A 26,538-nucleotide genomic window follows, 5' to 3' on the forward strand; every position below is an offset into this window, starting at 1 on the left:
TAGGATTCAAATTTCGACGGCGCACACGATACAAAACATCCTCAGGCATGTCATCTCTATACTTAACCCACAAATATTTTGGATTCGAGGGGAAACATGTCGATATGATAATCGCAAACTATGTACGAATTTGATGCGGCGATGAAGATATTACGGAATCCTTGAGCGTATCATCCCAGTGCGAATCGTTCTCAAGTAAATGCAATAGTTGGCATGCCTCACGGTAAGTCGCACACAGCTGTCCATTAACTGTTCTCAGTTGTTCAAAAGATATCGTACCACGAATATTCACCAACAACAGCCGCAAATAATAACATTCATCGTTATTTGGATGTACTGTGTAGATGCGACCCAGAACGTCTGAAGAAAATACATTTGGATGTCCTTCAACTGGTGTTCCTTGTTTTCGACGCTGAAACGATTTCGATGATGCATTCCAGGTGTAATATCGTGGCATGTCAGCATACAGCAAAGTGTAAGCAAAATCATCAGTTTGACAGACTGTGAAGAAACTTGTTAATGTTGTCGACGGTGGACGTGCCGCTCTGTCTGCCGCGTTCGATTCATTAAAATAAACTCGTTGACCAGTTTCTAAATGGACTGCCAAATGGACTACTGTAGGGTGTCTTTCATGGATCTCAAATGAAAAGATACGCCAGATTACTTCGTTGCTACTTACATAGCAACCCATCTGTTACTGTGATATTTCATCATTTGCATTGGTTACAGCGAATACAGCCATATCGCTACCTTTGTTAACATATTTACATCTGTACTTTATGGACTTCACAGAGTTACAGTATTCTACATTTATGTGAGTTTCAAAAGCTTTGGACAATATTGGCGAGTATGGCACAATCCAACGATTACCTACATCAACATTTTGTCCTCTAACCCTCACAACTACCGATCGCCCATTATCCGCAACTGATCGCCGACGATACAATGGGTATCCATCATTTCCCGTTACGGTTTCAGCAAGCACGTGTCTTGGGTACCACTTGGAACAATTGCTGTCGACCATATAGCGTGAATTGTAGTTGAAAAGTCCGCAAAGTTCATGTATCAAGTGTCTGGTAACTACTGCATACAATTTTGGGTCAACTGTTTCATCTGGAACTTCAGCTGAAATTATGTAATCAATCTCATCTGGCCTTATTTTGTCCACTACCCTTGAAGTTACGTTTTGGTTCATTAAATTTAAAAAAAAAGTTTGATAAAATTGGGTGAAAGTGCTCTCCCATACAGTAACATAAATGACTTAAGAGAGGGGAGGAAATATATAGCGCTAAGTTGATGAATTAAGTTAACAAATGTATTTCTTTTTTGTGCAACTCCTTTTTTTCAATTTATACTCAAATCATTGCCGAAAACCAAAATAATATTTTTATAGAAGTTTTAATAGGAATTTTTTTGGTAAGCACATTTTTTTTATATTAGTTTTTAAAATTTACAATTAAAATTAAAACAATCATCATTTTCTTTTTCTTTTGAAGGTTTCTGAGTTTTTAAATTATGCTTAAATGACGGCTTGAAAATTTCCCTTTAAAATGATATCAAACTCTTAATGGAGAGACAAAATGTCAGTATTCAGTGTTCAGAAAACAATAAATAAATTTACAACAAACAACTTGAACTTTTGATTGATTTGCTCAAAAAGTATGGCTGTTTAATTTCTAACAATACATCCAGGTTCAAGTCATAGCTGCTAAATTAGCGAGAAAGCCCTACGTGTACTTAAACTCAAACTAAAAACAATAACCCGCGCATATTTAGTATCTATCGACCAATTTTTTTTAAAACCTGCATTGTAGAAAATATTTTCAATCAATCATAAATCACTTATTTATTACATTTTCAACCTTCAGAGCCTCGTTCCACGTCCTGGCTCAAAAATCGATGACACCGTTTACATCATTAACCGGAGTTCCATTTTCGGCTACATGGGTGTAATGAATGCATTGCCCGAGGATGTTCCTTTCATTGAAAAACTTGTAAAAAAATCAACAGCAATGCTCAATAAGCGTGCCTCAACCTATTCAGTAGTCCTTTCCAAGCAGTCGTTACTTGCACCACCCGAGACGCTGGTCGAATCTAAAATCATTCACACCGTATTGGCAGATGTCTTCGAAAATCCAAATAGCGAATACAATTTTTTAACAATCCGTTGTGGCGATCCGAAGCGGCCGTTGCAAAGCAACACCATTGTTGGCTTCGTCATAGTGAGGTACGTTGAAGTATCAAGAATATGGGCATGTTCTACAGCTAAATACAATGGCGCAAATAATTAGAGCAACCATTTTTCTTTTCTCTCACCCGCACAGACCCTTCAACAAGCAACAAGAGTTGGAGTATAAATATAATTGCATGCGTAATGAGACGAGGTTGAAATGTGCTCCAGGCGAAATTGTCGTGTTAAGACTACATCCAAATTACACGTGGGAGTCGGATGTCATATTTCGTCAAATATCCTGTGTGACTGGTTACTGGGAGTTCTATTATGTGCAGTCGACAATGGTGAGTACGGTTTGTTCATACAGGGTTACCGGTAAAGTCTAAGAATAATGTAGATGAATAGACTCAGCAGCTAGTCCAACATAACGGAACATCGTTTCTGAACCCTATCTGTTTTTGGCCGGACGGGTGAACATTTTTTTGCGATGGGGAACTCCCCATACTGCTGTTTAATCGTTTTTTTTTTTTGTTTGCTTTAATCTGTAGTATAGGACTATGAATAAGTTCGTGCGGTTTTTTTTCGAAATTTGAAACTTTATTGACGTAAAATGGTTACAAATTTAATATTCAAAATATTGTCCATCGCTTACTACTACTTTTTCCCATCTTTCTGGCAACTCACGGATTCCCTTTGTGAAAAATTCGGTCGGTTTTGCCGCAATCCACGAATCGATCCATTTTTTGACTTCATCGTAATTACGGAAGTGCTGGTCAGCCAGGCCATGTTGCATCGATCGGAAGAGATAGTAATCGGATGGCGCAAGGTCTGGACTATACGGCGGGTGGGGTAGGACATCCCATTTGAGCGTTTCTAAGTATGTTTTGACCACTTGTGCAACATGTGGCCGAGCATTGTCATGTTGCAAAATAACTTTGTCGTGTCTATCGACGTATTGCGGCCGTTTTTCTCGCAGTGCTCGGCTCAAACGCATCAATTGTCGTCGGTAGACATCCCCCGTAATCGTTTCATTCGGTTTCAGTAGCTCATAATACACAACACCCAGCTGGTCCCACCAGATACACAGCATAACCTTCAGGCCATGAATATTCTGCGCCGACGTCGATGTTGAAGCATGGCCAGGGTATCCATACGTTGCCCGACGTTTTGGATTGTCGTAATGGACCCACTTTTCATCGCCAGTCACAATTCGATGCAAAAAACCCTTTCTTTTGTGCCGTTGAAGCAGTTGTTCGCATGCCATAAAACGGCGTTCAACGTCTCTTGGCTTCAATTCATACGGCACCCAATGGCCTACCTTTCGGATCATTCCCATGGCTTTTAAACGTTTGGAAATGGTTGATTGATCAACTCCCAAAGTTTTTGCAACCTCTTCTTGCGTTTGAGCCGGATCTTGATCGAGCAATTCCTCCAATTCGGTATCCATGAACTTTGGCGGCGCACCCTCGCGTTCTTCGTCTTCCAAGCCAAAATCACCACTTTTAAAGCGTGCAAACCACTTCTGGCACGTTCGCTCAGATAGAGCATGCTCACCATAAACTTCCACCAAGATACGATGACTTTCGGCTGCTTTTTTCTTCATATTAAAATAATGACGAAGAATTCCCCGCAAAAGCACATTATTTGGCACGAAATTCGATTTGTGCCTTACGACAGTAGCTCTCCAATGAATGTTTGGAAATGTGGATCGATGGAATAATAATCAAGTTACGCCATCTGTTGTAAAACCGCACGAACTTATTCATAGTCCTTGTTACATAAGAACAAAAAAAAATTCTAGTGCACTCACACACGTTTCCTCTTAGAAAACCTTTAAATTCTTTTTACTTTTTAAAATAAAAACATAAAATTCTTTAACTTTTTTACCAAAGAAAAAAAAATTTGAGTGTTGGGAATCTTTATTTTGACCTTTACGCGTTTCATTGCTAGTCTGAAATATGATTGAAGTACAACGTCATTAGCAAAAAGTATAAGTCTTCCGATAGGGTGATTAATTTTGTGCCAATTTGTATATAAAACTACTGCCGCTTTGTACAACAAACAAAGTGGATTTTTGTCGCATGATAGCCAACCCTGCTTAGAGTGGAAGCATTTGTTTTTGAAAATCAAAGATGTTTTCAATGAATGTAGTGGCTGTTTGTGAATGGGTTCGGGTTGCCCTTCAGCTCAAGTACGGCAATTTTGCTTATTGGCGTAACATTAAGCCAAAATTGGGCCTCATCGCTGAACACCAGGAAAGAAAAGTTGTATCGTTTTTTTTAATTAGCTACCATCTAAGTAGTTTATCTAAGTGGATTTTGGTACTCGTAATGTCAATCCATCTCAATTGAGAGAAAAACTGTAAGCACCATAAAAACACAGTTGAGAGCAAGGATGATAGATTTACAAGTTTTGGCCAATAACTATGGTGAAAAAGAAAATTTTGAGGGGAATTCCGGCTGCCACATAACGGGGACTCGGCAACCGAATTCTGCACTATCATTTCACATGTATTCACACACTCGTCCAATCAGTCGGTGTTCAGACAGCAATGAAGTGGCATTGTATTGATTTCTTTCATATATCACAACACGATCTTAGCTGTTTCGTAAACAACCCGCTTTGTCACCCAAGCTACGTCAGCCTATCAGCTGATTCTGTCTGCAAGTATACACAAAATATTAATTTTACATTATTTTGTCTTTACAGATTTTTATACAGAATTGTGACCCAAAAGTTTTTTAAGCTGTTTAAAATATTTTCACATCTTTTCCAGTGTAAAAATTGGAAAATAAGTGTCGCAATATTTCTCCAAACTATTAAAAGTCGTTTACCAGGCATCTCGGCACTAAACTTTTGATCATTTTCAATGGTCAATTTCAACGAAATTGTCAATCGAAACAGCAAATTGAATGAGTTGGCAATTTATGTCATGACCATTTTGAAGTCCGATATTGCCAACATCTGTGAAGCAAAGGGCTATCATTTTACATGTTTAACAGCCAATTTCTATTTTTTTGTGACACTCGGATTGGCGGCATCTTTGCTGATTTTAGTTTACCAGACTTTGCATTTCCCTCTTTGCAAAAAATAATTCCCCCAGAATCTCGACGTCCTTCTTTCCTCTTCATCGTATAAATCAGACAATGTTTTCAAACAACTAAGAGCGCGGGCACAACTAAACGGCTTACCTGAGGACATTTTCGAAATGACGATAACATAACACGGCAATGCCTGCACTTAAAATATTGCCGTCGCATTCAATTAAATTTGGCAATTGTTATACAACGAAAAATTGAGTATCGAGATGTTGACTTATGTAATATTTGGTCGCTCATCATGGTTCATGAGCGCTTGGCATTCTCCAAAATCGAGTTCCCAGCCGAAGTGAAATTAAAAAAATAAGCCCATAACACCCCCTCTGAATATTGTCAAATATGATAGATTACCAGGATTGGTAATTCCCTATGTTGAAAAACAAAATTGAGCGAGCGACTTTGGCTGCCATATCATAGAAGTACTCGGGTGCCGAACTCTACCCGCTCGTTTCACACGTATTCACACACTCGTCAAATCAGCCGTTGTTCAGACGGCGACGAAGCAACATGAGCGAAGGCTGTTTCGATTTTTTTTCGTATACCACTAGTTTTGTAGTAAACAAACCGATTCATAATTCCGGCTACAACAGCCCATCATCTGATTTTGTCAAATTCGCTAAGAGTCGGTTAACAGTCTGATGTTGGCCACACTCTTGCATTCTGTACATCGTGGCCACATTCTCCTGAGTTCGCACTGCGAGACCAGTGGATTGTGCATGTTGCCCATTCTCAAACCAGCCCTCTAAACTTTTTACGAAAACTCGGTGTTAAACAACATACAGAAATATATTTTTATTTGTACTACTCTGTTAATCAGAATCTTGTAAATAAAAATCGCCCAAACGGGTTTCGTAACCTTTTTGTTTCTTATATTTCTCATTATATTTGCTTAATTACATCTCTTACGTCTCGTACGTCTCATCGCCCTCAAACAGAGCGGTGTTAAAGCACTAACCAATGATTTAGTCAAACAAATGCAACCCATTGAACCGCGAGAAATTGCACAATTACACCGTCGAGAATCAAACGAACCAACAGTCACAACTTCTACCGACACCATTAATCCTCTGGACTTTAAAAATGATAGTTTTGCTGTTTACTATCACAATTTATTGCCGTCAAAACCATTTGGTAATTCAGAACCCATTGTAATACTGGGCTTCAATAGTATGACTCGTGCCCTTCTACGAATACTTCTTTTCAACTTTATAAACTCCAGGTAACACATTTTTAATATTAAAACCCCTTTTTTCTTTATCGAACACTTCTATTGATTTTTTATTTGATTTAGCGAAATGAAATGTCATTGTTGCCTGCCGCGCCCGCGCGTTACCGTCGTTTCATCAACGGGCGTAGTGGAAGGCATCTACGATCGTAATTTTAAATGCAGTGTCTGTGAGGATCAGAGTAACTGTTATGTTAATACTGAGAATAGTAACAGTTTTATTCGCGACACTTTGAGTTGCATGGACTTTCGAAAATTTTTCTGTTTCACCAGCTCCACCGTGAAGATGATCAATAGGTAAGGTCACCTGAATGCACATGCATACGTAAGTAAAGTTATACTTACATATATACCTACGTTTATGTGTTACACGTATATACATACATATGTACAATTAGAGTTGGTGTTGGCGAGATCCTGCTATTTGTGGTGTGCGTCTTAATGTTGCCACGCAAATTGAGGGACCTACAGTTTTAAGCCGTCTCCGAATAGCAAAGTTTTTTTTATAAGAAGTTTTTTCATGCCAGAAATACTCTTGGAAGCTTTTCATAGCCTGCCTAGGGGCCACCGATAAAATACAATTAATAAAACGTTTTATAGAAGCGAGAGATTTCGCATTCAAAAGAGGGAATCACGCTAAACATTATCTAATTCGTAAACACCTCAAAAACTATCTAAATAATCAACTCATTCTGCACTCTTGCACTTTCATTCACAGAGAAGAACGAAAGCTTGTGTTAGTGAATGGCTGTGAACTTTTATATCAAAGTCTCATTTTTGCACTAAGTCAGCGTTTTGGTGTTCCACCAGCTGTACAACGTGAACAACGCCCCTCAAACTATATGCATATGAATAATCGTTTTGATAAAATCGTTATGTATTATAAACTCGAAGCCCTTCTGAATGATCGCAATGCGAATGATATCAACATAATTGTGTTTGGCTCTCACTTAGGCACCTTTGAGTTCATAAATTTTCTAATTACCCATAATACACCCCCACAAGCCATCACATTGGTCTTGCCATGGGATCCGAGAGCAAATGCAAATTACATGAAGTTTAATATAAGTAATATGGATATTAATATTGAAACAATACTGCAAGAGATGACCGAAGATTTGGGTGTGAAAGTGAAAGCAAATTGCGTTCTGAAAAAATGGATTTTCTACGAAAATGAGAAAATCATATCGCATGCAGTGTTCGAGAATCAGAATGACGGCAATATAATGACATTAGCTTGTGATCTATTTACCAGTTTCCATTCACATGTCATCAGCACAGAAGTATTGGACAGTGAGGGTCGAAAATCTATTTCCATATAATATATTTACTTTTGCCTAATATTTACCTTTGTATTCGGTAGTAATGGCAAATGCGAATATTGAAATGGATGGATCGCATATTCTAATTGATGAAAATTATCGCACCAGTGACCCGAATATTTTCGCTGTGGGAAACTGCGCCCGTTTGAGAGTAACTCCGAACCATCAGTATACACATTGTGCCAAGGATGAATTAGCGGCTAAGGTAAGGAAATTTATGCATTTGTGATTTTATGTATTACATGTTGGCATTTTTTCTGGAACTCTTAACCCTCGGTTAAATATTTCACTACTTTTGTTTCTTTCTATGAATCTTCCAATTTTCCAATTTAATGAAGAATGCGTCAGAAAAGTACTACAGTACTATAATTCGTATATCGTTTAACAGTAAGCCTACCAGAGCGGTCAAATTACCGCTTTTGCGACTTTAAACAAAATTATGAAATTCCAGGTTTTTTATTTTTCTTGAACTTACTGCACGACTTTTTCTATAATGTAGAGCTGTTTAATTTTTCAATACAGTAGAAGCCCGATAAGTGCAATACCGATAACTGCAATTTCGCGGAAAGTACAATTCGATTTTGAGTCCATAGAAAACTCGAAAAGAGCAATAAAAAATTGCAATTTTCGGGCGCTAAAGAAGTCTTGTTCGAAGAATTTTTTTACTTAATACGGCAATGTATTTGCGTTGATCACGCGCGAAGACACAGCTTTACAGCTACAGTTACGGTTCTCGGAATTATTGCGACCAAAAACATTGTTCTCACGCTTTGTGATTTTTGATTTTTACAAATAACTGTAAAATTGTAGCGCTGATATCATAAAATATGGCACTGAATCGTTTGTGACATTCAACACGCGTTAGTTTCAAGCTGGTTCTTGAGAGTAAAACAATCGTTCGGAGTTTGAATCATTTTTTTTTTTGCTTTCATCAAATAAAATCATGGGAAAAGTGAAAAAGAATCTACATTTTCTTACATTGATTCTCCAAAAAAGTGAAAAAGGCGTTAAACAACGAGATCTTGCATTCGAATACAAAGTTGATTGCGCAACGATTTGCCGAATAAAAAAACAATCCCGTTTATTAAAAGAAAATGCATACAATTCATTTTCACTTGGAAATAAACGGAAAACTTTGCGGTTTGGCAATCATCCAGAGCTCGAGAAGCGTTTGTACCAGTTTTTCATGAATCAGTGGCGACGAAATGCTCCTGTTTCTAGCTTGATATTGAAAAGCAAAGCATTAAAAATATTTGATGAAATAAAAAAGGATGGAAGTGATGGATGGTTTTCGCGATTCAAGAAACGCTTCGGACTTCGCTATTTGACTGTGATCATTATCTTGTGATCCAGAAGCCATTCAGCCATTTAAGGAAAAATTGACGGCGAAAATCGCTGAAAAAGGATATGTAACATCACAAATATATAATGCTGATGAAACGGGGCTCTTTTGGAAACTTTTGCCAAATAGCACCTACGTTTCGAAAGATGAAAAGAGTGCTCCAGGCAACAAAGTTTCAAAAGATCGAATCAGTGTTCTTTTGTGTGCAAATGGCGATGGCAGCCACAAAATAAAACCATTAACGATCGCAAATCTATGAATCCGCGTTGTTTTAAAAATGTTCGTCTACCGGTGAATTATGCTAGCAACAAGACTGCTTGGATGACGCGGGATATTTTCAAAAAGTGGTTCTTTGATAATTTTGTCGAAGAAGTGAAAAAATTCGCCAAAGAAAATGATGTTCCACCCAAAGCATTATTCTTGCTGGATCAAGCCCCATCTCATCCGCCCGAAGAAGAATTAGTTTGTGGTGAGATCGAAGTGATGTATTTTCCGGCCAATTGCACAGCGATTTTACAGCCAATGGATCAGAGTGTTATTAACTTGACAAAAATTCAATACAAAACATTGCCAATGGAAACCATAATTGAAGAAAATTGATTTGAAAACCGCCGTGATCATGTTGAGCCAAGCATGGGGGAAATTACTCCCTAAAACGATCGCTAAATGCTGGAAAAGCGTATTGGGTACAAGCCCAACGCGATTATTGAATCTAATCCAGACGATATGCCATTGGATATCGAAATGGACGACCCCCTTCTTGTTGGAGGATTACAACGGTTAAATGAGATGGTCGAAAACTATGTGGGTGAAGCAGACACAGATGAAATCCGCAATTAGGTTTTGGAATTAGGAATAGATAAAGGTGATAGTAAAGCCAATGAACCCGAAGATACTACTCAAGAAGAAACAACTGAAAAAGTCCAGCATGAATCGATTTTTGGCTGTGTCAATACAATTTTGAAATGGGGTGAACAGAACGATGTACTGTCATTCAATCAGATCGCTTGTTTGCATGGTATCCGATCAAAAGCACTTGAAAAGTGTTACGAGAAAACGCAATCGAAAATAACAAAGTTTTTCCAAAAAAAATAATTGAATTTTGGAGCACACACTCATATGTCCTTCCGCATTGATCTCTTTGTATTAATTTCAATAAATATGTGTTCATTTTTCTTGAATATCGACCTTTTGAGCTCATTAATTGCATTGAATAGAGTTAAAATATTTTTCCCTAGGTATTCCTCGATCCACAGGAGAAATTCGCAAAAGTGCAATTTTTCGCTAGGTGCAATCATTGCTGAAATTTTCCAATTGTACTTATCGGGCTTCTACTGTATATACTTCTCGTCTTCTTTCGTTTTTCCTCATAATAATATGTACTCTACCGTTGTCTACCCTGAGCGATCTTTTGACCGCTAGAATATATATGAAATTTTATGAAGTTATCTGCATTTAAATCTCAAACTTAACACAAAAACAGTAGTTTTCGAAGAAAATGTCATCCGATTGTGTTCTAGGAAAACGCCATGCTTACATTTTTTTTTTTATTCTGGGTACAGACTGCTGGTAACTCACGAGTCGAGACAAAATAGCGATCATTCAAATTATATTACTCGCTCTGTACGCGGCATTACAAATATTTGCGACGTGATTAGTTCTATTAGTAATAATAAAATGCGCTGCAAAGTAGTAGATGAAGAAGAAAATTCTGGGAGTAGGGATAGTAGATATGATCCATTATACACTGACTCTGAGCTATTCGACACGGATAATGAGGATGAGAACATTGTGAACACGCGTAGAGAACGAAAAAGAATGCGATTGTTCTCCAGTTCCGAAGATGAATGTGAAGAAAACGATCAGAATACTGAAACTTCAGTTGATTAACCCTTCTATCTAAAAATGTACCCCTAAAGCCCGAAAAATCATTTTTTTTTATAATGTTCATTTCAAAGGCGGTCATTTGACCGCCATCGGTAGAAATAGGTATATATAATATGTCGGTAGATTTAGTGTAAAAGTATTTCACAGGTTCAGATACCACCCAACACCACTACAAGCCTAAGGTGATCCGCTGTTTTTCCAGCAAAACGTCAAAGAGGACGTAAACGCTATTTCCTTATTTTTCCAGTGAACAGTGAAAATGCAGGTTAGATTAGATTGATGATGCTGCCGCCAAAAAATTAAAAATGAAGGCCTAGTGTAACACCACAGCTTAGCTCACTAGTAACCATGCTGAAAAGATTTATAGAGATGTGACCGAGATCAGACTGTTAACCGGTTCGAGTTTTAAAGTTTCAGCTAATTGGATGACGTCACAAGGGACATAGTAGCGGTTTATTTACGACAAAACCGAGATTGTTTTGGTGTTATACGAAAAAAATCAACGCAGCCACTACTCAAATGGGAGAAAAAAAATTTTACTGCCGAGTCCCATGTAAAGTGGCAGCCAAAGTTACTCCCATAATTTCGTTTTTCACTACAGCGGATGGCCAAATCTGGAAATCTATCATCATTGATTTCTATATGCTCAGAACCAAACAGCGTCCACGAATAAATGCCATTAGACTTTTAAAATCAATGTCCCTCACCTGAAGTGTGGGACAGTTACAGTGAAGTTGATAAATCACCCTTCTAATTATTCTTACAGCCCCTGTAAGCATCTCCGAAAAGACGCTCTAGCCTGTCTATAAGTTTTCCTATTAGGGAATGTCTCATAAGAACTGAGATGGTAGTAGATATATCGCGTTTTTTCTGGGAGTATGCACCTCGTGTGCAGTCTGGTCCATTTTCAGCACCATTTCATTGAGAGCCAACGAACTATACTTTGATCTTATTTTTCAACAGCTCCTCTAGTGATGTAATGTGATTTAATATGAACTCAATTTACGTTATGCGATATTGTAAATTAATTTAATACGATGAGGTGAAATATTATATAACATAAGTATATTCCGGTGACCCCGAGATCACCCCACAAAGGTGCATATCTAATATAATTTGTTGTGATTTGGCACGATACTTTATACAAGTATAATTTGATGTCAAGTGACGCGGTATGATGTGGAGCGACGTTGCCCCCTGTGATATGATGTGATCGCCGCGTTATGATGTGATAAGATATGGTCTCTCGTTTATTTAAACGACATATGATGTGATATGATGAACTGAGTTCTTAGTGTGAACTTATGTCAATATGATGCGATATCATGTGATGTGAGTTTATATCAAATCCTTCACTTGTTGCAAAAATGTCATAATAAAACATTATATACATAGATAAGTGCGCAGAAATTACTACAGGTTGTTCTATTCTGACGATAAAACAAATTTTGGCGATATTGAATAACAGTATCTTTTAGACGAAAATATGTCCTTACTTATGTACTAAGGGAGGTTTAGTGAACTTAAAATCTGACGCCGTTTTTCTTTACATTTTGGTTTGTTGGGTTATGAATTATGAAGTAGTATTATAAATTATGATACGCTATCATATGATGCGATTTTAAATCATGTAACGTAATATGATGCGATATCAAGTGATGCGAATTTATATCATGTGATGTATTTTAGTGATCTGATATACGTGAACTAATCACTAATTGAATTGGTACTATGCGCATTGTATATAATTTGAGTCCTCCCGATTCTTGGGGAGGATACAGAGCCACACTGAATAACCAGCCAGCTGAGATCAAACCTATTTATATACATAGTTTAAAGTCAAGCAACCATTTTTTTTCAAAAACTACGTTGCCTCGTTAAACTTCTATCCAAATTTCACAAAATCACATTTTTCCATATTCTTGGCCAGTGTTGAACGCACTTTAACAAAAAATATTCACTTCCTTTAGCTAATTAACAGCCTCAACTTGAATCTGAATGAAGAGGCGGAGCATTCTGAAAAATTTATCAAACCGGTCTACTTTCAAGCACAACTACCATTAGGCTACTTTATGGCTAAAGTAGTTTTGCCCAAGCTGTATGTTGCACGTCATTTGGATAATAATTATGTGGTATCGCTTAACACATACGATGGAAATTTTACACGCGTGCGCATCAACGAGCATGGTATCGTAGAAGAGATTGTGTGTGTAGCTAAAACTGTAAGTAAAACGCTCTACTAGCTACTTATACATATACAGTAGAAACTCATTCTAGCACGTAATGAAAACCGGGCTCGATATAAGCGTGTCGCAAGTACTTGCATTTTTCTCCATACAAATTAGAATACTTTTTTATTGATAGCAATCCAAGTTAGTTTTCATTATTGCATATTAATTAAATACATTTTAAAGCGCTAAGTTTCATTTGAAATTTAAGAAATATTCGATTTTGGTCTGTTTTGTACAAACTCTGCCCAATGCAAGCAAATATTGAATGCTGATATTGCCTCCTCCAATGTGATTTTATTCGTATTTAACATCACGTCGTTGGTCCCTCTACCAACTGTGTCGTCGTCTCCATTACAGTATTCTTCATTTAAAACTGTAGGTGCCGAAAGTGGTTCAACGATCCATTACTCGATTTCAGATTGGGAGACTTGCTGAAATGCAATGGTCCTACTTCCCGAAGCAAAGATGCAACGAAATGAATATTCGATGCATCATCGGCTATCTGTAATCGTAACTCCGAAAGAGCATTGATATCGTCACAGTCTTAGTCAAACGCTTTTTCAAACAGTTTTTGAATTGAAGTTGCAGTATGAGCATCCCATTCACTAGCTAAAAAGCATATTGTACTTTTCAGGTCGATATTTCGCAGTTATTCATCGACAGTTCCTCTACGAGCAACAATGTGACTTAAGAGGGGTTTTTTAGTTCAATTTAGTAAGCCTCATAACGTTTTGATCCATGGGCTGTATTGGAGCGTACAGTTTAGAGGAAGACACATTACCGATATTTGGCCATCCTAGCTCTTTAACTAAACCTCTTTGGATGGCATGTAGCATTATCATTAAGAAGAAGAGCGTTTCGGGAAGTATTGCGCACGAAGGAACTCCTTTACTTGTTTATTTAAGCAATTTTTGATTTGTTTTGACAAAAAATGAAAATACCTCTGGAACAAATGTTCTGTTAAGCCATTCTTCAAATAGAATGCGGGTCACTCACGCACTTTTATTTTCCTTTTTAGACAACAGGCTTATTTGTAAAATCGTTTAATGAACGCGGATTCACCGATTTCGCAATAAACATCGTTTTTACTTTATTATTTTCAGCAGCATTTGTACAAGCAAGGAACGTTATTCTCTCCTTACTGATCTCATGCCCCGGAGCCGAGATTTCTTTTAAGCCCACATGAGTTTTATCGGTAAGAGCTTCCAAAATAAGCCAGACTCATCGGCATTGTTTTGTTAAATTTGTCCAAGAATGGGTGGATGGAGTCAGTCTTATTTGATAATTTGTTCCGCAAATTTTTAGCAATCGTATTCATGCCTCATTTTAAAGTTGTTGGCGGAAATTCAGAGAGAACGTAGGTTCGAATCTCGGTGAAAGACAAAATTAAGAAAAAGTTGTTTTCTAATAACGGTCGCCCCTCGGCAGGCAATGACAATATAAATATATTTATATATATAACGCAACCATTTCTAGCGTAGAAGCCTTCAGGCTTTTCCTGAATTTTGTCATGTAAGAACTTTGCTTTGTAATTGATAAGTTTTTGGTCCTTTGATTCGCAAACCAATATTTGGAAACTCAGAAATCTTAAGAGTTTTCTTTTTTTCTGGACCGAGTTAAGATCACGTAACAAAATTTATGGACGGTTCACGTGAAAGTTTTTAGCTAATGCTTTTATGGATATTCTCGCATTTAATGTTTTCAGAATGTCAGCTTTTTCTTTTACTGCATGCAGCATAAACTTTATCTTTGCCATTATGAGACCACACCAAGCAAAAGTTAACGCAGAACTGTCGCTTCGTCAGCAAATAAATTAGAGGGTACTTCTCCTAAATTCATTCAGGTGATTCAGATACTTAATAGATACCAGAATAACAACGACGGTACGTCCACGAGCTTTATTCTCAAAAATACAACGTCAAAACAAAAAAGAGAAAGACAAAACAAAAAGTGTTCCAAGTATTGCGGTAAACATTTTCTAATGTCGCAAGTGCTGAGTACGCAATAAAAAAAATTGTGTCGCAAGAACCGTGGTGCGCAAGTATCGAGTTTCTACTGTATGTACGTACCGTACCACTTCACAGGAAAATAAAAACAATGTCGTATTAAAGTCTGAGTCCTGAGTCTAAAGGGGCAGTCAAGACGGAAACATCGATGCATCATACTTTCAGAGTAGACTGTACTCGTAAATGCCGAAGATAGGTATGTCGGAAAATGTACAAAGGTGACTCTAACATTCGGTCAAAAAAACAAATTTTATGAAATTACCTTGGCAAAATACATTAGGCTCAGGGCTTCGTGTACGGCTAACTTTTTTTTGGGTACGGCTAACTTTTTTGGATTAACATTATTTTTTATATTCATCAATCAATCTATGTAAATGGTATATACCTCTGTCCATAAGCAGAAGCGCAGCTTTGATCACTTGCAATATTTCGTGGGTAAACATGAGGCATTATTGAATGATTTGCATGTACGCTGGTATCTAAAGGGAATAACTAGTTTTGTTGATTTTTTCGAGGAGCCTTGGACTGAGCTGATCATGCATCCGGGCTTTGATGATTTACGTCGTAAAATTCGTATCCTCGCGCTCGATACTGCTAAGGAAGTTATGAGTATGGTAAGATACAATATTGCATATATACATACATACATTTGAGCGGAACTCGGTATTATAAAATTATTTGTCTAAACTTGAACAGGACCCGGAAATGGATCGCAGAACGCGCAAGGAGTTCATGAAGCGTCACATGGCCGATTCGAAGAACACGCACGAGGTGGAGAAAGCATTATTGCGCTTCTTGAGAAAAAACCGCGATGACTTTATATATCCTTTTGCCTTGCCTGAGGACTTTCATCTTAATCTCGCCAGTAAATTAAATATGTGAAATACCGATTTTGTAGTAGCACACATAGTTAGTTCTATTCTTTATTACTGTACTAAAAATTATTGAGTGTATTGGTTACTTTTGCCTATATATTGCTTAAATTTGCTTAAATAGATATTAAATACATATTTGTTGTTCAATTATATACACAATGCAATGTGTCTACGAGTGTGTATGTTAGGCGCCCAAGCCGCATTGCGTCACAAATTGTTTCGCCAAAGCGCATTGTTCATTATCGGTCCAGCGATGTGCCGGACAATTCTTGAAGTATTCCATATATGAACAGCCGAGCAGCATGCCAGAGTAGGGACTGCAGCCGCGTCGCAGTGCAGCAGCCCCTCCTCTGAGTGGTGTCTGTTTGAAGACCTGCAACTTTTGCTGTACCACAGGTTCACATTTACGATAGGCTTGCATCATGGTCTCCACATAGGCGGAATCATTACTGAATTTGTTCTGCAAATGAGCGCGCATAGCATCATAGTTGAGCTTCTCCGGTACTTGCATATATTGCGTCTCTTTGAGAATACACTCGGCGAAGCACTGTCAGAGGAACATTGGTTCCACATTAGGTATGTACGTACATATGTATATGAATGTACTTACCGTAGCCTTTTCTACTGTGGGTGGTCCATTGTTGTGTTGGCCGCCAATACCCATACGCTGAGCGCATGCCTCTGTGGTTCGATCCCGGCCACCATCTTTACAGCAAAGCGATGGGTCCTGCGAAAGGAAGAGAGGAGTAGATAAATTAATTAATGAATAGGAAATTAAAAAGAAAATATGAAATATCTACGAACAAGTGTAATTCTCCGAAATAATACAAATACGAGCGATTTACATCGGCATCCAAAATATGATTACATCATATGATGGGATCAAGCACTCCGATCAAAAGCAAAAATTTTTCGATTTAAAGATCAAATAAAACAGAACGAAGTATCTCGCATGGCTTAACACGTTAAGAATTGCGCCAGATCTTAGAATTGGCGATCACGAATTCGAAAGCGTGGATGAATTAAATACCTCGGACAGATCATATTTTGCCCACGTTAAACTATTAAAAAGCAAGCTCTTGAGTAGGAAAACGAAAATCAAAATATATAAAACACTAATTCAACCAGTGGCAACGGGCGGTACGAAACGTAGACATTGAAAGCGAATACAATAAACAGTCTGGGAATAAGAATACTGAGGATAGTACTCCAATGCTAGGGCACGTTTGCAATGCATGATGAAAGAATACCTCGCAAAGCACTAGATGCGCGCATGCTTGGTGAAAAGCGAAGAGGGCGGCCACGGAAACGGTGGTTAGACGACGTTGAGGGCTACCTCAGATGCATAGGAGTGACCAACTATCGTAGTCTGGCTATGGGCTGAGATGCATGGAGAAGAATTGTGGAGAAAACTAAGGCTCACATCGAGCTGTAATGATATGAACGATGATGAATAAGTATGGGCGCGTTTTTGAAAAGGCACAGTGGTGTTAGGTTGAGTTAAAAGTTCTGACCATTTTCCACTAGATGTCTTAAGACAGTCATCACGACGTACGCACTGTATTGTCACTATTTCGTACACATATCATTATCGGGACTTCGAATAGTTTTAAAGTAATCCCGGAATCCCGGTGTGATCCACCATGGGCATAACTTTTGTGATATGAGTAAAACTCAATAACTGAAAGCATTTAAACATACCTTGTAATAATACCAGTAAACTGATTTTAAAAATTGCATAGGGAATGGTAGGCAATTATAAATCATCGACCCCATAAATAATTTTCAAATAGCGTGAATTGACCAAACACAGAAAACTGCTATTTTTTTTTTTGTCTTTTCATTAAGCTCACTTTATATCCAGCAGCCGCTGGTATCTTATAGCCCGAGCATACATTTTTTATTTCAAAAGTTTAATTTTAGAGTTTGTATTTGCCAAATTTCCGGGAACTGTAGCCGAATTACTTGGTGCATGATCACCATGCGGTAGTGCCCCGGTTGGAAACCCCGCGCATGAAGAACCAAATGATAGAAAAGGAGGGCCATTGCTCGGCAGGCAAGCGCAAACCTCCGAGTGTATTTCTGTAAAGAAAAAGAAAGGAGTCAGTGCAGAAACACAGCAACAGAACTAAACACCTTGGAACCACTAGTGAGGTCATGGAAAAGTGGTTAAAGGTAAAATATTCCAATTGTGATTTAAAAAATGAAATAGTATGGGATTATCAATGTAGGTTTGGATAGATGCCAAAAGCAAAAGCAAGAAGAAATTGCTTCAAAACCGAACCGAACTCTGTGCAGCTGGTGGGGATCCAAACGTTTTGCCTGTTCTAACAAATCTGGAAGAAGCCATAGTGAGCTTCTTAAAATAAGATGTTTGCGTCGATCCACCAGAAAATGATATTGGAATCAGTGACTCGCAAGATGAATTGAGAAGAAGCACTGGTGAGCAGGAAGCTTGGCACAGAGATTTAAATGAAGTACCTGCAGAAGATTATGAAATGGTCGAAAATCAGGAACCTGAATTACCTGAAGCACAGCTCATTCCAAAAACATTAAAAACTATAAATAAGAAAAACTCTAAAAATGTAATTGGCGCTGTAAACGAAAAGAGCAGCATTGGAATCGCAAGTGAACAAGCAAGCGAAATGATGAAGGATGATATAGTTTATATGAAAGAAAGTCTTGGATGAATTAAATGATGTGCAAGAGGATGCTTTTGGCACTGCAAAATATGACCATTCACAATAGAGTAAATTTTTTCCGATCAAGTTACACAATACAAAAACAAAATATAATCGACTCATTCGACAAGGGTCTATTCTACTCCCAGCCGACATTCGCAATAAGGGTGGTGATGTCAGATGTTATTATTAAATTAGAATAGTTGTTGAGATATAGCAAAAAAGCTCAAATTTTTGTGAAGTTGTATTAAAAATTAGACAAAATTCTATACAAATTCATGTATACCTCCTAAACTGGCAGCCTAATTAAAAGTGCTATATATGGTACATCTTTGGCAGAAAATGTAAACAGCTTTAATTTCATAATAGGAATTTTCAAATGAACTTGCTATGTTTATGAGGGAGGTTTTTAAAAATTGGGACATTTTACGTCTTACGTCCTGAATCTTTAATATCAGGATCAAAAAAATCACATATAAATTTTAATCCAAATTGGAGATGGTGTAGGCGTCTCGTTCAGTAGTCAAAACTCTACCTTATGATAACTCAAAAAAGTAAAATTAATTATTTTAATCTAAAACCAAAAAATATATACTACTAAAAGAAGATGTCACGTATACAATTTGGCCCCGATCTGTTTAATGTAATACTAAATTTGGTTTATTTCCATTTACTTTTAATTTTATCTCTAAATCTAGGAAAGCTCCATAAAGGGAATCTGTATTTTGCCCTCTGTACGACACATCTTAGCCGTCTCCAATCGGGACCAAAAATAATATGTGTTATCTTCGACCATAGCAGTATTTACTAATGGCTTGAAGTTCATGAAATTTGATGTAAAAATTGGCTTTCTACATTTATTGATCACCCTAATGTGTATCCGGAGACTGAATTCACTTTTTTCAGAACTCAAAAAAATTGAAGTTAGCAACACATCTCGAAAACTATTAATATCTGACTTCAAATTATACATAAAATATGACAATCGAATGCGACAGATAAAAATCATTTTAAAAAAGTAAAGTTAAGTTTATGCCATTGGTATTTAAAAATGAGTTTGAAGGTATGTGGCCGCGGTATTCTCAAATAAAGCACAATCTGGAAGTTCAGTTTTCGATGGTTCTTTTAAGTATCAGTGGTCGCATATGCGTAATAATACGAGGGATGTCTATGCAAATCATTGGTCTATCGGCGTAGACTTGCGATTTCATTTCCCCGCAGAGAGAATAAAAGGAAATGTTCCGAAAGCTTCCATAATTCGGAGATGACTTTTATTAGTTGACACTAAGAAATTAAATCCTGAACAACTTTGCAAACCCGATATTTCGGGGGCCCAAAAATTTTCGGGAATTACCATTCACATCAGCTCAGTTGAAAATTTGATCAGCTTTGTCGTGGATGCTGTAGCATTCATTAGGCATAACGGTTCAAATGTGACAACCGGCCTACTTATATCCGTAAAAATTGAAATATTAGTGTTGTAGTTGTTATAGCAGCATAAACATTCCCCATACATGTACGGCAAATACTGCTAGAGAGACAGTTCTGAGGCCGGATATAAATCCGAGTCGTTCCGGTACCATAGAACCGACTGTCGCAGGAACGGGCAGGTCACTGTAATATTTACTGCTAGCAAGCATGTTAATTTTTATATAAATTTGTGTAACTTTTCTTTAAAAAAAATTAATGAAACTATATTTGTATATCGTGTGCCAAAAAATGGAAATGCAGAAAACTACGTTCCCTTTAAAATGTAGAGAGTCTTAGACACTCCAAAAAGTTCCTAAGCTTCAACGCTAAAAGAGCTAACATGGCCCTCACGTTAAACAAAAAGAGCATTCGCACTCTCACAGGCTCCCTCACGGGTCACTTCACCTGCAACAAACACCTACATAAATTAGGCATAACTAACATCAGCACCTGCAGATTTTACTGCGAAGATGAGGAGTCTATAGAACATCTCTTCATCGAATGTCCGGGGTTGACGCATAGAAGGAAAAGGTTTTTAAACAAGTTCATGCTTACAGATGAAGACCTTCAATCACTCCCTCAGAAGGAGCTGGTACAAATCATAAGCATACTTAACAGTCAATAGACAGCATAGGGTGCACAATAGATCAATATGGTCGCAATGCTAAAGGTCCATACCTTAACCCTTTACTACCATTAACCATCCCTTTAAAATGTGGCATATTACCTCTTCAGGCCGATAGCATTCGCTGCTAGTTGCCTTTTGTCGTATATAATTATAAGTGTAATTCATGTAAATTAAAAAAATATATAGGTATAAGTCTCGGTATGCTGCCCCTCTTTTGCATTAGTTGTCCAAGTTGGTACTCAATTAAATTTCAATTTCTTTGCTTAAGTCTTTTCTGTTTCTATACATATGAAATATTCACATACGTACAGAGAGTGAAAAACAGTTTGGCACAGTAAGTTTTTTACAAAAGCGCATTATTTTTCATGCCAATTTTTTTTTTCATTAATTTTGCATAAAAATGTAGTTCATACTACAAAAAAGAACATATTTTTCAGCTTGAAACTTTATAAGACTTAAAAAAATGCATTCAATTTTTAACCAAACTTCACCTTTTTCCTTTGCTGAATTTAATTTTTTTTTTCTAGTATGTACCAGAGAACTGCACCGGCTCAGTGTAAAACATTCATACGCTTCGCTTGAACAAAAAAAAAGGCCTTTGCGTTCAAACGATCGAACTTGTTCAAATTAGTTATTGTCATTGTTTATTTCAGCTCAATCAAATCATGTGCTGCGTTTTAGCTCTTCGATGTTATCACCAATCGTCTTCATAGCAGCCGTTTCGGGTATTTGTTCGTTCGGCTACACATTCATTTTTTTGAGCAAGAATAAAAGGGCTACTGAGCCAAATGAGCCGGTTTGAACACGTATGATCCCGCATGAGTTTTTGCATGTAACTAACGATAGCAAAGTAAAAGCAAAATTTTAAAGCAAAAACACTATATTTTCATATTTGTTTTTTTTCCTAAAACTTATAATAAAACACGAAAGAAAATAATGTAAATAAGGAAACATTGCTGAAACCAACTAATCCTTTCAAATACGAAACGCAATTTACAGCGCACATTGTACGCCAACGCTCGTTTGCTCGAACATGTGCTATTTACAATAATGACAATTACTTCTTTGAACAAGTTTGATCGTTTGAACGCAAAGGCCGATGCTAATTTCATTCAATGCTGCTTTTTGTTCAATGATTAGATTTGAGCTGAAGACATTAGATCATACGTGTTGACTGAGCTGAACTACGCGTTCGCCTGCATGAGCTGACTGCATTTGACCAAATATTTTGGTTCAATTGACTGAATGTGAGCAAGAAATTTAGCGTATGAACAACTCAAGAAAACAGTGAGCCATGCAGGTCTCTGGTATGTACCTGATTTAACTCACTCAATTTTACTATTGATTTTTACTATTTTTGTTTTTCTTTTAATAATTTTTCTTATACATATTCTTCCATCATTATACATATTCTTCAAATCAGAAACCGTCAGCAGAAAAGTTATTAAAAATCAACGCAAATTTTCAATTTTGCACTTTGTTGCACTCGCATTAAATGTACTAAAAAACTGCGTACCAGAAAAAGGTTTAGGAATTCTGAGTAAAAAGTTCGAAATACTTATAGAAATTGTATACTTCTTTTTTATTTATTTTTTGTATTTTGGACAGCTTTATAACTATTAAAAACTGTATTTTCATTCAAATGAAAACAGAAAAAATGTCGCATTGTGAATATTAAAAACAGCACTGTGTCTGACTTTTTTATTTGCCTGTATGTATGCATGTAATATGCACTTGGAATAACTTTCACACTCTTCAAAGCAAATATTCACTTCATACTTACCACTAAGCGCGGCGGCCGCTGGCAATCGATTTCCACTGCTTCGGCACACTGTGAAGTAATATATGAAAAAACAACAATAATGTCATTACTATTAGCAGCAACTCGATGCAAAAACTTGCGTATCTTCTGTAGAAAGAAATCACTCACACTGTAGCTAACGATCAAGAACACACAGGACACAAGAAATTTCAGTGCCAACACCATTTTAAGATAAAAAATTCCGCGATTTTTTTATTAAAAAATGTAAAGTAAATAACAGCACGAATTTCAATTTTCGGCAAACAGTAGCACACAATAAATAATTTAAGCGTGGAAATGTGGTGTTGCTTTTATAGGTTAATTTGTGGAAAAGGAAGTTCAAAAAAGGTATATTTTTTTCGGCGGAATTGACTTATTACCACTCGCTTTTAACAAAAAGTTCTATAATCTTTTTTAATAAATGTTCCAATCACTGCTCTGTGGCGAAGTAGTCGACGAATGAACACAATTATGGTCGGTTGAGGAAATTTATACAAAAATTGGAAAGAAAAAATAAAAATGAAAATGTTAATTGTTTTTCGTTTTTTTTACAACAATGCACCAATAATTATGAAAATGTGGCATATAAATATTAACACAGTTTGTCGTGTCAACACAGCTGTCCAATGGCTATTTATTGTTGTTGGTATTCTTTCTGTTCATTTCTAGCAGTTCACTTAATCGCCCCAACCACGCATGACCAATGACCAACATTGTTGGACAACCAACCCCCTACATAAATTGAACAGAGCACCGCTGACTCACTTTTCGAGAAGCTTGCAGCATTGCTCTTGTTGCTTGCAGTCAGCTACTTGCTCACCTGCTGCATACGGCAGACGTCGCGCACTTCACTTAACTGGCTGTTGACATCAGTTTGTTGACTATTTGCGTTCATGCGCGAAGGTTAATTTTACTCATAAAGTCATTTAATAGCAAAAATATATTTTTTCTAGTTGTCAAATGAACTTGAGAAGAAGCTAATGGAACTTCTGAAATTTCAAAATAATGAATGTTTGAACCAAATACAATGATCGCTCTCAATGGCACGGTCAATTGCCTGACGAGACAACTATTGACGGAAAAAGTACGAGTATATTTACCATTGGTCAGTGGACGCAATTATGGAAAAATATGAAAAATTAAAGTGTTTAACAGTAGCAAAATAAAGTTGGTAAAATTTATGATCTATTTCAGTTTGTTATTTTGTCACTTTCTCGCATTTTCGCTACCGACCAAAGGGATGTTCATATCGAATTAGAAAATATAGAGGAGCTATGTTAAGCAGTCCACTACTTTGACCAGGGTGATCTGCTCTAGCCCCCAATCACTAGGCAGTCGTTTAATCGTAAACTGGATATATCAGAGTTACTTGTCTGAACAATTCTTCTCGATTATTGTCGTGACGGGCTTTTCAAAGCATGAACTCGATCTTTAACGGTATAGAGTGGTCATACTGTTAAAGCGGGAATCCATATTTGACCCTGTGAACTGAGAATTCATATTTAACTGTGGCTATACAATTCTTCAATATGCTAAAGCTTGAAAAAATAACCATCAGTGACGAGGCTCATTTCTAATAATTTCATAATTGGGCTCTTACACCCTTTTCGGGTGTTTGGCCGAGCTCCTTCTCCTACTTGTGGTGTGCGTCTTGGTGTTGTTCCACAAATGTAGGAGCCTACAGTTTTAAGCCGACACCGAACAGCAAATGGTTTTTTATGAAGAGCGTTTTCATGGCAGAAATACACTCTTTGGTTTGCGATTCTATCATTATACTAACCTACGCACTCCCGAATGGTAATCACGAACCAACAAAAATTGCCGTATTATGAGCGACGGAAATTCACAAAAAATTCGTCAGGTCGTCGATTCTACAACCCGAAAAAGTCACTGTTTGGTGTAAAAGTTGGTCCGATGATAATATTGGCAATCATTTATGCGAAGAAGAAGCTAGTTAAAGACTTGGAAGATAGTTAAAGACTTGCTTGTCTTTGGAAAAATATAAAAACTTATTTTTTTGAATTTCATTTTAGGGTAGTTCTTAACACTATGTTAATACTGGACTGCCTGCCGACATATTTGACAGTCGTATTTATACTTATACCTCATCTTTACTGTGTTAGGTACACGACTTGTATATTAGTTTCTTTGCTTGCTGTTTAGGAAAAACATGTTTACCTTTTGTTATTCTTAACATACACATGTTTACATTTGTTCAGCCCTGCTTGATTATACTTAGAATTTACTTACAGTGGCTCACAGAAGTATTTTGCATAATAGCGCGTATGTACAAATTTAAGATTTTGTATGTACTAAGTATCCGAAAATAAAAATGTTAATACTTACACGCATTATTGAGCACTGTCTTAGCAATTGGGCTACACATCATGCACAAAAATTGTACCGTTAGGTGCATATAACAAAAAACGTGCGTAGCAATGAAAATGTGTGCTCACAAAAGTATTTTGCTTATTGTTTATAGATACCGTTACTGGACGCAGTTCAGTTACTTTTTCTGTTTTCGCTGAAGTTGTGGCTACAAGTGCGTATTATAATCAATTTTATTTGTAATTGAGTTAATTTCGTTTGTAATTGTGGTACTGTGCATATCAGAAATGCCAAAGGGTAAAGAACTAACTACAGCTGAAAAAAAAATTATTTTACATCTCCATAATGAAGGAAAATCTACGAAATATATTTGCAATATGTTTAGTCGATGCCGCCAAACGATAGAAAATGTAATAAAACGGTGTAAAGAACGCGGTAATTTAGAAAATTTAACCCGTTTTGGTCGACCAAAGTTGCTAACTGAGAGAGAAGAACGCCAAATATTGAAAGAAAATCGAGAAAACCCACATTTATCAGCCCCAAAAATCAATGACAAAATAAAAGCAACCTTTCAGATTGAAGTATCCGATGAGACAGTGCGCAGAGCCCTCAGAAGCAACAATATTCACGGTCGTGCAGCAAGGAAAAAACCACTGATTTCACAAGTCAATAAAGCAAAGCGGCTTTTATTCGCCAACACCTATAAAACCAAAAGTTTTGAGTTTTGGAAAACCGTCATATTTAGTGATGAAAGCAAATACAACATTTTTGGTCCGGACGGACGTCGTATGGTATGGCAGAAGCCAAATGAAGAGCTGCGATTAAAAAATGTTAAATCCACTGTTAAGCACGGTGGAGGTTCCGTCATGGTGTGGGGTTGTATGTCGGCCCAAGGAGTCGGAAAGCTGGTGTTTATAGATGGAACGATGGATAAACATCTTTATTTGTCTATTCTCAAAGACAACTTACATTCCAGTGCAGAAAAAATGGGAATGTCGTCTAACCACTTTTTGTTTCAACACGACAACGACCCCAAGCATACAGCTCATGATGTCAAAATGTGGATACTTTTTAATACAAAACATTTACCAACACCTCCCCAAAGTCCCGATATCAACCCCATAGAAAATCTGTGGGCCTATCTCGAAGAAAGAGTGCGAGAACACAAAATTTCGTCAAAAAGTGACCTTAAAGATGTTTTACTCCAAGAATGGGAAAAAATACCTCTTGACTTTTGTCGCAAGTTAATAGAATCTATGCCAAGGCGCTTGGAAGCAGTTTCCAAAAATAATGGTTATCATACGAAATATTGAATTAATAGAAATTAGTATATTTGTACACCACCTAGTCAAAAGCAAAATACTTTTGTGAGCAATGAATTCTATTTTATTTTACTTTTTTTACGTTTACATTGGAACATATTTTTCTTTTAAAGTTTTAATACATTGTTAATGTAGATATAAGGTTTATG

General features: G+C 37.0%; 2 protein-coding genes across 4 annotated transcripts in view; one reads left to right on the forward strand and one right to left on the reverse strand.

The window, feature by feature from the left end:
- Nucleotides 1–16,293, forward strand: part of LOC128867866 (cilia- and flagella-associated protein 61-like) — a 30,001-nt gene extending 13,708 nt beyond the window's left edge. The window contains exons 9-17 of the mRNA XM_054109432.1: nucleotides 1,869–2,227; nucleotides 2,325–2,517; nucleotides 6,207–6,490; nucleotides 6,563–6,793; nucleotides 7,215–7,789; nucleotides 7,860–8,023; nucleotides 13,018–13,269; nucleotides 15,686–15,898; nucleotides 15,981–16,293. Coding sequence (XP_053965407.1) covers nucleotides 1,869–2,227; nucleotides 2,325–2,517; nucleotides 6,207–6,490; nucleotides 6,563–6,793; nucleotides 7,215–7,789; nucleotides 7,860–8,023; nucleotides 13,018–13,269; nucleotides 15,686–15,898; nucleotides 15,981–16,166 — 2,457 coding nt within the window. The 3' untranslated portion in view covers nucleotides 16,167–16,293. The remainder of the gene's footprint in view (nucleotides 1–1,868; nucleotides 2,228–2,324; nucleotides 2,518–6,206; nucleotides 6,491–6,562; nucleotides 6,794–7,214; nucleotides 7,790–7,859; nucleotides 8,024–13,017; nucleotides 13,270–15,685; nucleotides 15,899–15,980) is intronic.
- Nucleotides 16,294–16,343: 50 nt separating this feature from the next.
- On the reverse strand, nucleotides 16,344–23,704 carry LOC128867867 (uncharacterized). 3 transcript variants are annotated; one of them, XM_054109433.1, is made up of 4 exons: nucleotides 22,869–23,138; nucleotides 22,722–22,769; nucleotides 16,770–16,886; nucleotides 16,344–16,706 (listed from the first exon to the last, which is right to left on the reverse strand). In XM_054109433.1, exons 1-4 carry the CDS (start codon nucleotides 22,923–22,925, stop codon nucleotides 16,344–16,346), a joined length of 585 nt encoding a protein of 194 aa, XP_053965408.1. In that variant the 5' UTR covers nucleotides 22,926–23,138. The 3 variants fall into 3 exon arrangements, with proteins under 3 accessions (XP_053965408.1, XP_053965409.1, XP_053965410.1); XM_054109434.1 differs by lacking the exons at nucleotides 22,722–22,769; nucleotides 22,869–23,138 and adding an exon at nucleotides 23,560–23,704; XM_054109435.1 differs by lacking the exons at nucleotides 22,722–22,769; nucleotides 22,869–23,138 and adding an exon at nucleotides 23,505–23,623.
- Between the last annotated feature and the right edge of the window lie 2,834 nt (nucleotides 23,705–26,538).

Source organism: Anastrepha ludens, chromosome 6 (assembly GCF_028408465.1).
Source record: "Anastrepha ludens isolate Willacy chromosome 6, idAnaLude1.1, whole genome shotgun sequence".
Taxonomy (NCBI): Eukaryota; Metazoa; Arthropoda; class Insecta; order Diptera; family Tephritidae; genus Anastrepha; species Anastrepha ludens.

Excerpts from the sequence above, each read along its gene's own strand:
- LOC128867867 (XM_054109433.1), bottom strand. The coding sequence starts at position 22,925 with ATGGTGTTGGCACTGAAATTTCTTGTGTCCTGTGTGTTCTTGATCGTT. Across the intron at positions 22,770-22,868 it reads TCTTGATCGTTAGCTACAGT|TGTGCCGAAGCAGTGGAAAT; the intron begins GTGAGTGATTTC and ends ATTACTTCACAG. Across the intron at positions 16,707-16,769 it reads CCACAGTAGAAAAGGCTACG|TGCTTCGCCGAGTGTATTCT; the intron begins GTAAGTACATTC and ends TTCCTCTGACAG.